Here is an 11926-nt window from a genome sequence, read left to right on the forward strand (position 1 = left end):
CGGTAACCATCCCTTTGAGCTGTCTGAACATTTGCATGATGAAGAGTACCTTACTCTGTGCGATATAGTTTCTCGTCTGAACGAGGTCAACCTCGGATTACAAGGCATTTCTACAACCATATTCAATGTTCAAGATAAAGTTGAGGCCGTGATAAAGAAGTCAAACCTTTGGAAGAACTGCATGGGCACAAACAACACAGAAGTCTTTCCCGTGCTGCATGATTTTCTGTGCTTAAATGATCTGACACTATCAAACAGTGTAAAGCGCAAATGTGACATGGTAAATGGCCTGTATTTGTATAGCGCTTTACTAGTCCGTAAAGACCCCAAAGCGCTTTACACATCCAGTCATCCACCCATTCAGACACACATTCACACACTGTGAATGTACAGTGTACCTTGTGTACCTTGAGGAGCTGGTGGCGCAGTTACGCCAATACTTCCCAGAGACGGACGGGTCAAATAATTGGATACGTCACCCATTCCCCGCCGAGCCTACTTCGTTATGACCGTCTGACCAGGAGAGCCTAATTGAGATCGCCACAGATGGATCTCCCTGGTGGATTTCTGGATAGGACTGCACACTAAACAGCATGCGCTGGCTAAGCGCGCTGTCAAGACTCTGATGTCTTCCACTACCACCTACTTGTGTGAAAGGGGATTTTCTGCTTTAAAAAACATGAAAACAAAATACACAGCAAGACTTTGTGTTGAAAACGATTTAAGACTCAGCCTTTCCCAAATTGAGCCAAATATTGAAAAGCTGTGTGCCCAAGCACATCCATCACATTAAATAAAGTTCTGTTTAATGAAAGTTCACATCTGGCCTTTACGCTCTCGACAAAATGATGAATTCTAATAAATCTTTTGATACACTGCTAGTATTAAGTAGTAAAGTTCATGATTAAAATTGTGTCATTACTAAAATATTTTAATAAATTCATTTGGTGGTGAGAAATAATCGACTATGCAGTATTTATTTTTGTGCATGCGGTATTGCATTGTATTTATAGACACTAATTAGGAGTCATTGGTAGCAGACATGTCTCAAGGGGTATGTGGCTGGAAAACATTTGGGAACCACTGATTTAAAGTAGTCTTGAGCAATAATTCTCGGGTTTGTGAAGATCTTTTAAACTTTTTATTTTTACTTTTTCCCACTCATTTTTAATCAAGTCCTTGCACCTGACTGTATTTAGGTGAAGATTTGTTTGTTAAGCCACTTAACACTGATCCATAATATACTGAAGCACTAAATAAATAAATAAATAAGCAACTTAACAAAGAACCTATTTTAATTGTGTGTTTAGGAACTGTCAGCCTGTCAAAAAACACTAAGCAAAACAGACGTAATTTGTTCCCATTTTGCATGCTGAGTCAGTGAAAAATGACAAAGATAAAAGCATAAAATATTACTTTTCCACCAACAACGTGATTCTCAAAGAACTATAGCCTATCCCTTGAATTCGCTTCTGTGACACCATCGCTCGGCATGTTCACTTTCACTTCATCCATAAACCTTCTCTGTGGTCTTCACCTTTTCCCTCCTGCTGGCAGCTCCATAAAGAGGTATGAATTCAAATTTGAAAAATTTGGTTCACTGTCAGTATACAAGGAGGATGTGAGGAGAAAGGTATAACAATGAATGTCTACAACAAACTGTAAGAGGGAGGCTCTGTCATGGTTTGCAGCTCCGGCTGGTGATGTTTGCAATCTTGACAAAACTGATGGAATTATAATAACAGAAAAGGGCTGTATGACTTTGAGCTACCGTCCAATACCATCTGGGAAGCATTTTACGTTACCCTCCGTCACAGACGGTGTGTTCAGTGAAGATGGTCACCAGCAGGTTCTAGGTCAATGCATCTCAAGCCCACATCCACTGCCACTGCACTTAAAGGAAGTTGGGACAATGTTAAAGACTTTCTTCAGGCATTTGGATCAACTAAGTCCATGACAGTCAATCAGGCAGTAGTGCCTGGACTGGAAACAAGCTATCCGTAAAATATAAATACAACATACCAATTTTGTGCATTTGAATGCAAAACAAATGTGTTGTTTGAGCCAGAGACTGCACTTATGGCTGAACAATAAATACATTTTATATCAATTATATCAATAATATAACTTGCAGTACAAAGTTATGGGAAGCTTAAACTTTGTTTCAGAATAACTGAATCTGTTTTTATTGTAAGATAATATATTATATTATAATATGTATATTAAAGTTTTAAATTGTGTAACAATTTATACTTATTGATTTTAAAAATAAAAGTTGGGATGATTTAACTGCATTACAACAACTGGTTTAAAAAAATTTTGATCATACCCACATACAATGTTTGTATTGATTTAGCATAGTTGTGTTTGTCATTGTTCTGGGTCTTTGAACCAGCATTTTGTGTTTGTGGAGTCTTGAATCTCATCTTCTTGCTGTATTCTTAGAGTGATTTACATTTCCTAGTGTAGTTTTCTTGTGCTTATGAGTTTTCTGATTATATTGTATTTATTTTAAGTTTAATTTGTTTTGCATCTCCCCCCTTTGTGTCCCTCACTCTCTCTGTCGCCCTCGTTCTCTAGCTTCAGTGTCTTTGCATTTGTCTTCCTAGTCTTGTGTCTGTCCCCTGCCTGCGTTCCCTTTATCTAGTCAGTCTCGTCTCAGTGTTTGTTTCCACTCTCCTCCTGTGTCCGTTCCATCTGTTTCCTGTTTTATTTTGCCTGTCTTTGTCCTGTGTGCACTGTGTTCTGCTTTGCCTCCTCTCTCCTGTCAGTGTGCAATTAGTGTCAGTGTTGGTCCATCCTCTCCTCATTCTGTGTATGTATTGAAGTCCTCAGTCTCCCTCTGGCTGTTGCTGCATCATCCCCGTTTGCTGTGTATTTCCATGTGGGCCATGTTTCAGTTGTTAATTAATCTAGTGTATAGTTCCTAATTTCTGATTTTTTGTATGTTTTTACACTTGAGTTTATGTAATCACAACTGTAAAGCTACATGTTTCTGTCCCTTTGTTTCTGAGTCCTGCATTTAGGTCCTACCTCTGCCTGCCACACAGCCACAGAAATCTCTGAGGTCGAAGGGCAATCAAACACAATGTTACTTAGTTGCATTCAATTTGCATGCAATCAAAATTAAAACTAGTTATTTTATTACTATCGTACTATATACTGTAGTACTATAAACACATAATGAAGAAGTTGCTTTGACTTAGTTAACTTTTTAATTTTCTGACAACAGTAAAATTCTTTTTTATGTTTTACAAATTAATCGGAAGTATAAAGAAATATCAAAGATTAATGGTAACATTTATGACAAATCACAAATGAGATTTAGTGGAATATCTACATAGGCGTACTGTTATGAAAACAACAGAATGATCATGAGACACTGTGGTAAAGAATACAGGATAAACACTGCGGGCTCCTGATAGGTTTGTAGCTTGAACCTATTCGCTGGAACGTTGAAGACAATGTAATTACACAGCAAGCAAGACACGAAGTAGGCAAAGTTCTTTATGTTTCACGTGCACGGGAGAGAACTGGACAAACGCCGTTCCTTCGCTTGACCCCAGTTGCTCTCGTCCGCTCTCCCGTAACACTGCTCTTTTATTGAGGTTACATGAATATGCATAGGTTCATTAACATATGACGTCTACATACACACAAAGAGTACCTTGCCTGTGCGTTGTGTAAGTGTGTGTGTGTGTGTGTGTGTGTGTGTGTGAACCTGTGAAGACTCCCCAAAGCTGGTGCCAGGAGTCTAACGGTCCATCTAAACAAAAGGCTCTTATACTTAACCAGATATACGTGTGTTTGCTATACCATATATCAGCAAGAGAAGATATGACCTCTCCTAGGAGGTGTGTGATCTATGCCAGAACACTCTGAAGAGGAGTGAACGCACTCCCCTCTTCATGCTACACAGAGTTGTTACAGATCTCCTAGGATGAGACATTCTTTCAATCTACAAATGATTATATACTTGCGGCCATGAAAAATTTGCCAATAGCAAACAGTTTATTTTGCTATTGACACTTGTTGGGTGTCATTTATTGAATTCTGAAAAAACAAGCCACATCCACAATTTAATATTTTATTCTTTTAACAAATAGGGGCGTCACTACCATGTGGAAGAACAATACGCAGCCACAACAGCCTGGCATTTCAACCTCATGCTGGTCATCAGGTTGGCCACACACTGCAACTCAGCCAGTGTGTGACCAAGTGCTGTGTTGGTCACTGTGTTAAATAGGGTTGTGTCCTTGTTTTATTTTTGTTACATTTTTGGAAGAACCAAACTGCAGGTTCAGAGAGTGTTTCATTTTGCAACAACTGTATGTCATTGATATCTATGATCAACTACTTATTCCAAGACAAAACCAAGTTCCCAAAAGATATACTAAAATATATTCTGTAGATACCATCCAAGATGTTGGGTCTAAATACCCCCTTTACGAAGCTCTACCGGAGTATTGCACTCAAGCTTGTATCTTTTTCCGACTTCTACAAGTTCATTTTTAAATAAAATTTAACCTCAAGGCCCAAACACAGTCATTTTATCCTGTTTTCCTACCATCAAAATATGTATAAATACATTACACAGCACATTTTGACACTCAGACTGTTGAATGCTTTTATTTTCAAACTTTTCAATCCAGGAAAGCCAAATGGAAAATATAAAGTATAGATTTTATATGAACAACAGAGTCTGCGTCTAACTAATCAAAAGGTTTTTAAGCCATGAAGCAGTTCAGCAAACATGTAAAGCAGCAAAAATACACTTCAGGTAGAAAAGTGTTTTCAATAATTAATTACTGATGGAAGACTCACTCTAGTGTACTTGAATTAATTTATTTTAATTCAGCAAGAAAGGGAAAAAAATCACGAACCCGAGGAATACTTGAAACTTTATGCAAAACACTCATGGGGTGGTGTGAACATAAACCAAAAAACCAACAAATGGTATCCACTACCTGAAAAATGGCGCCATCTTGTGGCCTCTATCTGTCACTGTAATTCCTTCAAAGCTTTGTGGAAAATGCTTCACCTGTAAAAGTTCCGTAGTCACCACTGACAGTTTTGTTTACCTGCAGAACGTTCAGCGGCGTCATTCGATGACGTCACAGGAGAGTCAGAACGCAAAAGTAGCAAGTAAACCTATGACGTTTATCTCTGCATCATTATATTTGGATGTAATTGGTGGAGAAATATCAGTTAACACTTCGCAGCGTTCCTCGCAGTATTCACTTGGCTTACTCTACATTTACATCGTGTTTTTAAAAAGCTTGCTAAAAAGTTTTCAAACAATTTTAAACGACTTTCGACAGTCTGAAAGTTTTAAACCAGTCAGCTTAAAAGTTTGACAACTGTAGTTTCCTCCAGACTGTTTTCATGGATCAAATGGAGAGTGGAGACGGACAGCATAACGACCCCATTCGAAGTAAGAGCGTGATTTCTCTTTTCAGTTTTCAGATGGATTATCTGACAATTTGTTATTACACATAACAATTTCCAAAGTTTTAAGGCCTCAGTCACACAAGCCCAGAGTCTGGTCTGTGACCCCTGAAAACCTCCGTGTGGTACGGTGTATTTCCTGGTTCACTGGGAATACACATATTTCTCTTTTAATCCACGTTGCAAAGAGTTGCTTTGCAAAGTGGATTATTTAGACTTTGCATTACATATTATATATAATTATAACAATCCTAATTAATTAGTTTAATAGTGCATTACTACAGTGAGGGCTGAGGAAAACATTGAAATAGTGACATTTATAGGCTGCTGCTCATCGACTAAAGCCTTTTTTTAAATTGAAGGAGCAATCACACTATAATAATTTTAATGTATGTATGTTTGTATGTTCCCTGTGTAGTTGCACAAATTGGAATTTGTGGACAGTTTTGGCATCGTATGAATGATAACAATAAATTATTTCTCTATTTATTGTTGTAGGGGTACCAATCCCTCAGCTGCTTCTTTTACTGGAGCAACATGAAGAAATCGATGCTATTCGCCCGATGATCCGCTGGCTGCAGGTTGGTCTTTCACGTGGGGTTTTGACTGAAGAAAGCCTCCTTGTTTTGAATCAAGTGATTCTTCAACTGCCGCAAGATGAAATTGACGACGATCTTCCTAACAATGAAGAAGAGGCTGATGTTCTTGCAGGAGGAATTGAAATTAATCCACCTCAGGAAGAAGAAGGACCCCAGGAAAATATTATAGCAGAGATCCCAGCACGAGAAATTGAATTAAACCCGGCCCAGCAAGCAGTAGATCCGATAGTGGAAGAAATTAGATGGTTCTGGGAAGACGAGGGGTCTGACAGTGACAACGAAAGTGTCCCTGAAAATGACAATGATGACAGTGACCCTGATGAAAGTGACCCTGATAACAGTGACAATGATGACAGTGACCCTGATAACAGTGACAAAGAAGATTCAGACAGTGGACAGGCTGCCCCTGTGTTATTGCCCCCCAGCCCAATACCGGGGGGTTCCAGGAGGAGACCAAGGGAAGAGGAGGACGATGAAGAGGAAGATGGGAGAGACAGAAAACATTTTAAACGCTGAATTTTGCTGCTGGACACTCAGCATTGCACCCCATCTTCCAAACCCAGTGTCCGACATGTAACATCCTAAGAGACTGAATCTTGGCTGGCCTCCTCTGACCCACTGATTTAATTTCCTGCAACCAGGGACCCTTTTACCTGTGGCACAATGTGATTGTGCAAACAAATGGATGAGCTTTTCAATACTACCCAAGAACGAGGACGGCTCACACTGGAGCCGACACTGACCTCATCAGTGTCAATCAAACTCATCAGCAACCAGCTTCAGGTATGTTCCTTTGACTGATCATTATACCTTACAGTGATATCACTTATGATTGTAATAACTTGTTTCAGACTGATTCACTGTTTATTAGAATATAATATACATTCTGTTTCTTTCTCCAGAGGAGCTTGCATCCGATAAAAGCAGCAGGGACAAATCCAGGAAACAAATGGTTAGAAGGAAGGAGTCAAAGGGTACACCATGCACAAAGTTTTGGACCTATTACAGCCCAGGTTGAAGATGGAGTTTTGGTCCACTCATCTGGTCTGGATTCTGCTGACTTCACTGAAGGGATAGATCCTTGCCATGAAATGCAGGGATATATTCATAAAATGTTGTTTGTTTTTTAGTTAAAGAGTTAATAGCACCAAATGTGATTTAATAGAATGAATGACAAACTGATGTGTGTATTAAAAACATTCAATATTAAACTGCAAATCTGTCCTCAGTAGTTTTCCTCTGACACCGATGCATAAACTCTACCTGTCAACTCCGTCCCAGCGGTACCCCAGCGGTACCCCAGTGGTACCCCAGTGGAATATTGAACCGTTTTGGAGCTGGAGCAGGGCCTTTATATGGAGGTATATTGTGGGAGTAGAAGTGTGTTTCCCTAGATCAGGGGTGTCTAACTCCAGGCCTCAAGGACCGGCACTTGAGGCCTGGAGTTGCCTACACCATTCCCTGGGCGTCTAGGGCAGGGGTGTCAACACGCTTGAGTCAGATGATTAGTTCATTCCCAGGCCTCTGGAGAACTTCAAGACATGTTGGAGAGGTAATATAGCCATTTGAATCAGCTGTGTTGGATCAAGGACACATCTAAAAGCTGCAGGAGACCAGCACTTGAGGCCTAGAGCTGCCTATCCTGATGTAAACCAAACAGCCAACAAATGGTATCCACTACCTGAACAATCTGCGGCAACAGTCGACTAAAACGTCACCACTGGCTCACCCCTTCTCGGGAACCTTGCGCCGCTTCTTTTTTGCCTTTCCTTTAGATTTCAGGGAATCATCGTCGGCTGATAAATAACGTTTTAGGTACTCAGCCTTAGAGAGTTCCTGTCCTTTCTTACTGCCTGTGGAAGCAGCCATCATTGTGTTGTCGGAAACTACGGGTGGCGCTGAGGTTCAAGAATGCTAGTTCGGATAGCGGATGCAAGGGGTAGGCTGAGATTGAGGCAGGTAAGCAAGCATGCCTAAACTGTAAACAATATTATTATTAATAAATGCGAAATAAGGGCAGTATAGTTAGCAAATAAAATAATACAAATAAATTAATACAAATAAATCATGAAAGGGTTTTGAGGAATTTACCATTGTTAACTCCAATTTCACTCCAGGTGCAGTGCTGTGAAAGTATTTATGTGAAGGGGGAAATAAACCTATTCAGACTTACCTGTCCCTGTGTAAAACAGTAATTGCCCTGTTGTTAAATCATTAATTAATTTACTGAAATTGGGTTAACTGTGATAAACCACATTTTTTGCTGAGGTGCAAAAGTGAGAGTGAAATAAAAGAACACCAATTGTGTAGTTATATAGTTTTAATCGATATCAGTAAGAGGAAGTTAAACTATCACCAAAAAATTGTCAGTCATGTGTTGGCATTGTTTCTACATCATCAAAATAATATTGGTCCAGGTTTACTGACACTTACTGACACCGTCACATTATCAATGCTGGTCATCATGCCCTTTTGCTGCTAAAGTATTTATACCTACTTTTCTATACCTTCTTCTATATTCTTCTCTATCCTTCTTCTATATTCTGTTTTTAATCTTGTTATTGTTATTTTATTGTTATTTATTGTTTTCTGTTATTTTTTTTATCTGTTTTTTAAATTCTGTTTCTTCGTTATTCTGTTTCTTTTCGCTCTGGGGCCGTGTGTACATAATTTTCGTTCCACCTCATGTAAACATGTGATGCAAATGACAATAAAGCTTCCTTGAATCCTTAAATCAGCATTGCAACTGACCTGTGATAATGTCTGAGCATCCAAGAAGTTGGCTAATTCAATTATCACTGGCAAACCAATGTGAGTAAACTAATCTGGCTAAACTAAACAGCAAACCTAACTTGAAAATGTATTTACTATATTCTATCAATTAATAAAGAAAACACTTATACTGACCATTTGTTCTAGGAGAGAGTTTTATATAAACAAGCACATATTTGCGGACATTGCAACGTTATGACATCACAACAAAATGATTGGTCAGTACCAATGTTGATCCTGGACCAGCATTATTATACAGATGCAACACCAACACAAGGACATCAGATACACTGTCACTCATCATGAAAAACAACATGCCAGAGTCATGCCATGACCTCAACATAAAAGACAATACCTCTTACAAATACCTGTGTCATGAGAGTGATAAACACAGAGTGCAGCATTATAGATTATAGATTAAGTTACTAAGCTGCTGATCTTTTGTCTTGATGCATGCTCAGTCATCCAGGTAATGAAATCCCAAAAAGTGGATTCTGTTCATTTGGATGTAACGTTTTCAGTGTTAGAAACATTTCATCACTCATCCAAGTGACTTCTTCAGTCTCAACTGACTGCAGGTTTCCCCAATCTTAAAAACCGTACCTTTGCAGAATTACTAAAACTAGCATCACTGGCAAACAGTGGGCTGTGATGTAGTTTCTTGATCATTAACCATTTATGACTGTCACTGCTCAGTGACAGAAATACTTATGAGCCCCTGAAACAAGCCCAGGAAGTGGTAACAGGAAGAGGGTGATAGATTGTCTGAAGCAGTTAGAAAAAGATAATGCTATTGACCGGACCTCATACCACAGGCTATACCCAGGGACAGTCTATATGGTGTACCTTTAGGACCAATTGTCTGTATAATCAACTCGGTCACCTATAACACCTTAAAGCTTCTGGCTTCGATCCTCAACCCGCTGATAGGCAACTCTAAACACCACATCCAGAACAGTTAGTTTTGGTCATTGTGCAATGGTACTGTTTATTCATGTTACAGCAACTCATGAGTGAATGAACACGGTGCAATAAAAGTACTTTTAGAAGTACATTTTTCCAAACACTGGTGGTGTCAAATTTGTAAGGAAAATGTGGGTTGAGCACGAGAGTTGAGTATGTGGGTTGCGGCCAATGTTCCCTCTAATTTTTCATGTGTCTGAGCGAACACACAAACTCCCTGAGCGATCCCTTGGATCACTGTGAGCGACATTAGACATGTGCACTGTGGTCACGCCAGCATTGAATCCATCCAAGTTACATGGTTTATTAAAATTAAAATTAAAAAAATAAAATAAAATTACAGCATTTACATTTCTGTTAGACTACTTTTAATTAACTGCTTTAGCCCAGTTACAATGAAAGTTTAAAAAAAAAAAATCCTGTTCATGACCTGTGTAGTATGTTAACACTATTGTCTGTCAGTGCGCCCCAGGGTGGCTGTGGCTACATGTAGCTTGCCATCACCAGTGTGTGAATGTGTGCGTGTATGGGTGGATGACTGGATGTGTAAAGCGCTTTGGGGTCCTTAGGGACTAGTAAAGCGCTATACAAATACAGGCCATTTTTATTTATTGGAAGTAAAAATAACTTGAACTCCAATTTTGAAAACACAACTTTCTTTCTTTTTTTTTCTTTTTTTAAATAAAACTCTGACTTGTATTATGAGTCTGTGGTCTGTGAGAGAGTCCTGTAACTCTCTGTCTGCAAAATACAGTATATAATGACCAATGTTGGGCAATTAATTATATAGTTACTTCTTCAAAAAAGTAACTGAGTTTTGCAAACAAGTTTTTTTGCAGCTGTTTACCTAAAAATGCTGCCAAGGCGGTTTTTTAAACAAACATTTCAAAATACTTACAGAACAATCAGCTGTTCTGCATCAAATCTGATGCCACACAAATTATTTGTGCCACTCCAAAAATTAATTTCTGTCCACTATGAGATAAAGGAGAACAACAGCCTGATACCTGCAGGCCTGACAACAGGAGATGTATCACTGCTGTAACACCTGTAACATTCAGCAGCCGCCTCATTGTTCTGACACACACAACAAAACTATTGACTACACCACACACTAACTACACACTAACTACACAAGATTTGCGCTAAATGTCGCAAATCTCTCACATCTCAAAACACCGCCGTCACTCCTAAAACTTCCCCCCGTTTCTTAACAACTAAATGCCATGTTTTGATTGGTCGACATGGTACATTTTGCGACCAATGGGAAAGGGTGTGGGGTGTTTTGGTTTCGTCTTTGCTCACAGGCGGAGAGTGCTTTCGAGCGTTTTCGTTATAAAACGCCGTTTTTACCGTTTCTTCCCGCAGTAAATATAAACAACGATAGTATTCAGGAAGAAAACCAAACATTGCATATTTTTTTAATCATAACTCTGGTTTTACGTGGCCTCTCAACACAATTTAAATACTGGTATAAAGTCCACACTTTTTCCGTCAATTGTTCCGTCTGTCCTGCTCACATCTCCAATGGTTGTACACGTTGTCATTAACGTGGCTTAACTCCACATCAGCCACGCTTTGCTAGCTAAAACACCGGTGTCGGCACATATTTACTTTAATTTCAATTCAGGTTAGAATTTTTTTTGTGTGCGCAACGCAGATTTTCTCTGCGCACAGACCGTGCCAACAGTGCGCAATTGCGCACGTGCGCAGCTTAGAGGGAACATTTTCTAAGCATATATGAGTAAATATTTCTAAGCATAAATGACAATAAACAATACAAATCTAACAGCTCCAGGACACGGGCAGAGGTACTGCAGGCTGTCTGAAGGCACACTCAGACACTGTCACAGAAGATTGCAGGGATCCGAAAAAGCTGAAAGGTCTGCACAGAAACAGAGAGTGAGCAAAGACAAGAACTGATGGAAAATGTTACATGACTGTGGCCTGATACATTACCTTGGTGATGCAATGATCTGGTTGTTGAGAAGCCAGCATGAAGACCTCATGAGGAGCGGGGAGCAATCAGCTGATTGTTGACAAGTGACTGAACGACAGGAAGGAGGAGGGGCATCCCCTGAAACAGACAAGCACACGGACAACAGAACGAGCATACACCGACAGAAGAGAGAGAAAGAAAAGCA

General features: G+C 39.4%; 1 protein-coding gene across 1 annotated transcript; it reads left to right on the top strand.

The window, feature by feature from the left end:
* Nucleotides 1-5059: 5059 nt before the first annotated feature.
* LOC109194147 (glutamic acid-rich protein) lies at nt 5060-7265 on the top strand. Its single transcript, XM_005468565.4, has 3 exons — nt 5060-5434; nt 5947-6830; nt 6950-7265. Exons 1-2 carry the CDS (start codon nt 5386-5388, stop codon nt 6561-6563), a joined length of 666 nt encoding a protein of 221 aa, XP_005468622.2. The 5' UTR covers nt 5060-5385; the 3' UTR covers nt 6564-6830; nt 6950-7265.
* Nucleotides 7266-11926: the final 4661 nt, after the last annotated feature.

Source organism: Oreochromis niloticus, linkage group LG4, assembly GCF_001858045.2.
Source record: "Oreochromis niloticus isolate F11D_XX linkage group LG4, O_niloticus_UMD_NMBU, whole genome shotgun sequence".
Lineage (NCBI taxonomy): Eukaryota > Metazoa > Chordata > Actinopteri > Cichliformes > Cichlidae > Oreochromis > Oreochromis niloticus.

Excerpts from the sequence above, each read along its gene's own strand:
- LOC109194147 (XM_005468565.4), top strand. The coding sequence starts at position 5,386 with ATGGATCAAATGGAGAGTGGAGACGGACAGCATAACGACCCCATTCGA. Across the intron at positions 5,435-5,946 it reads GCATAACGACCCCATTCGAA|GGGTACCAATCCCTCAGCTG; the intron begins GTAAGAGCGTGA and ends TTATTGTTGTAG.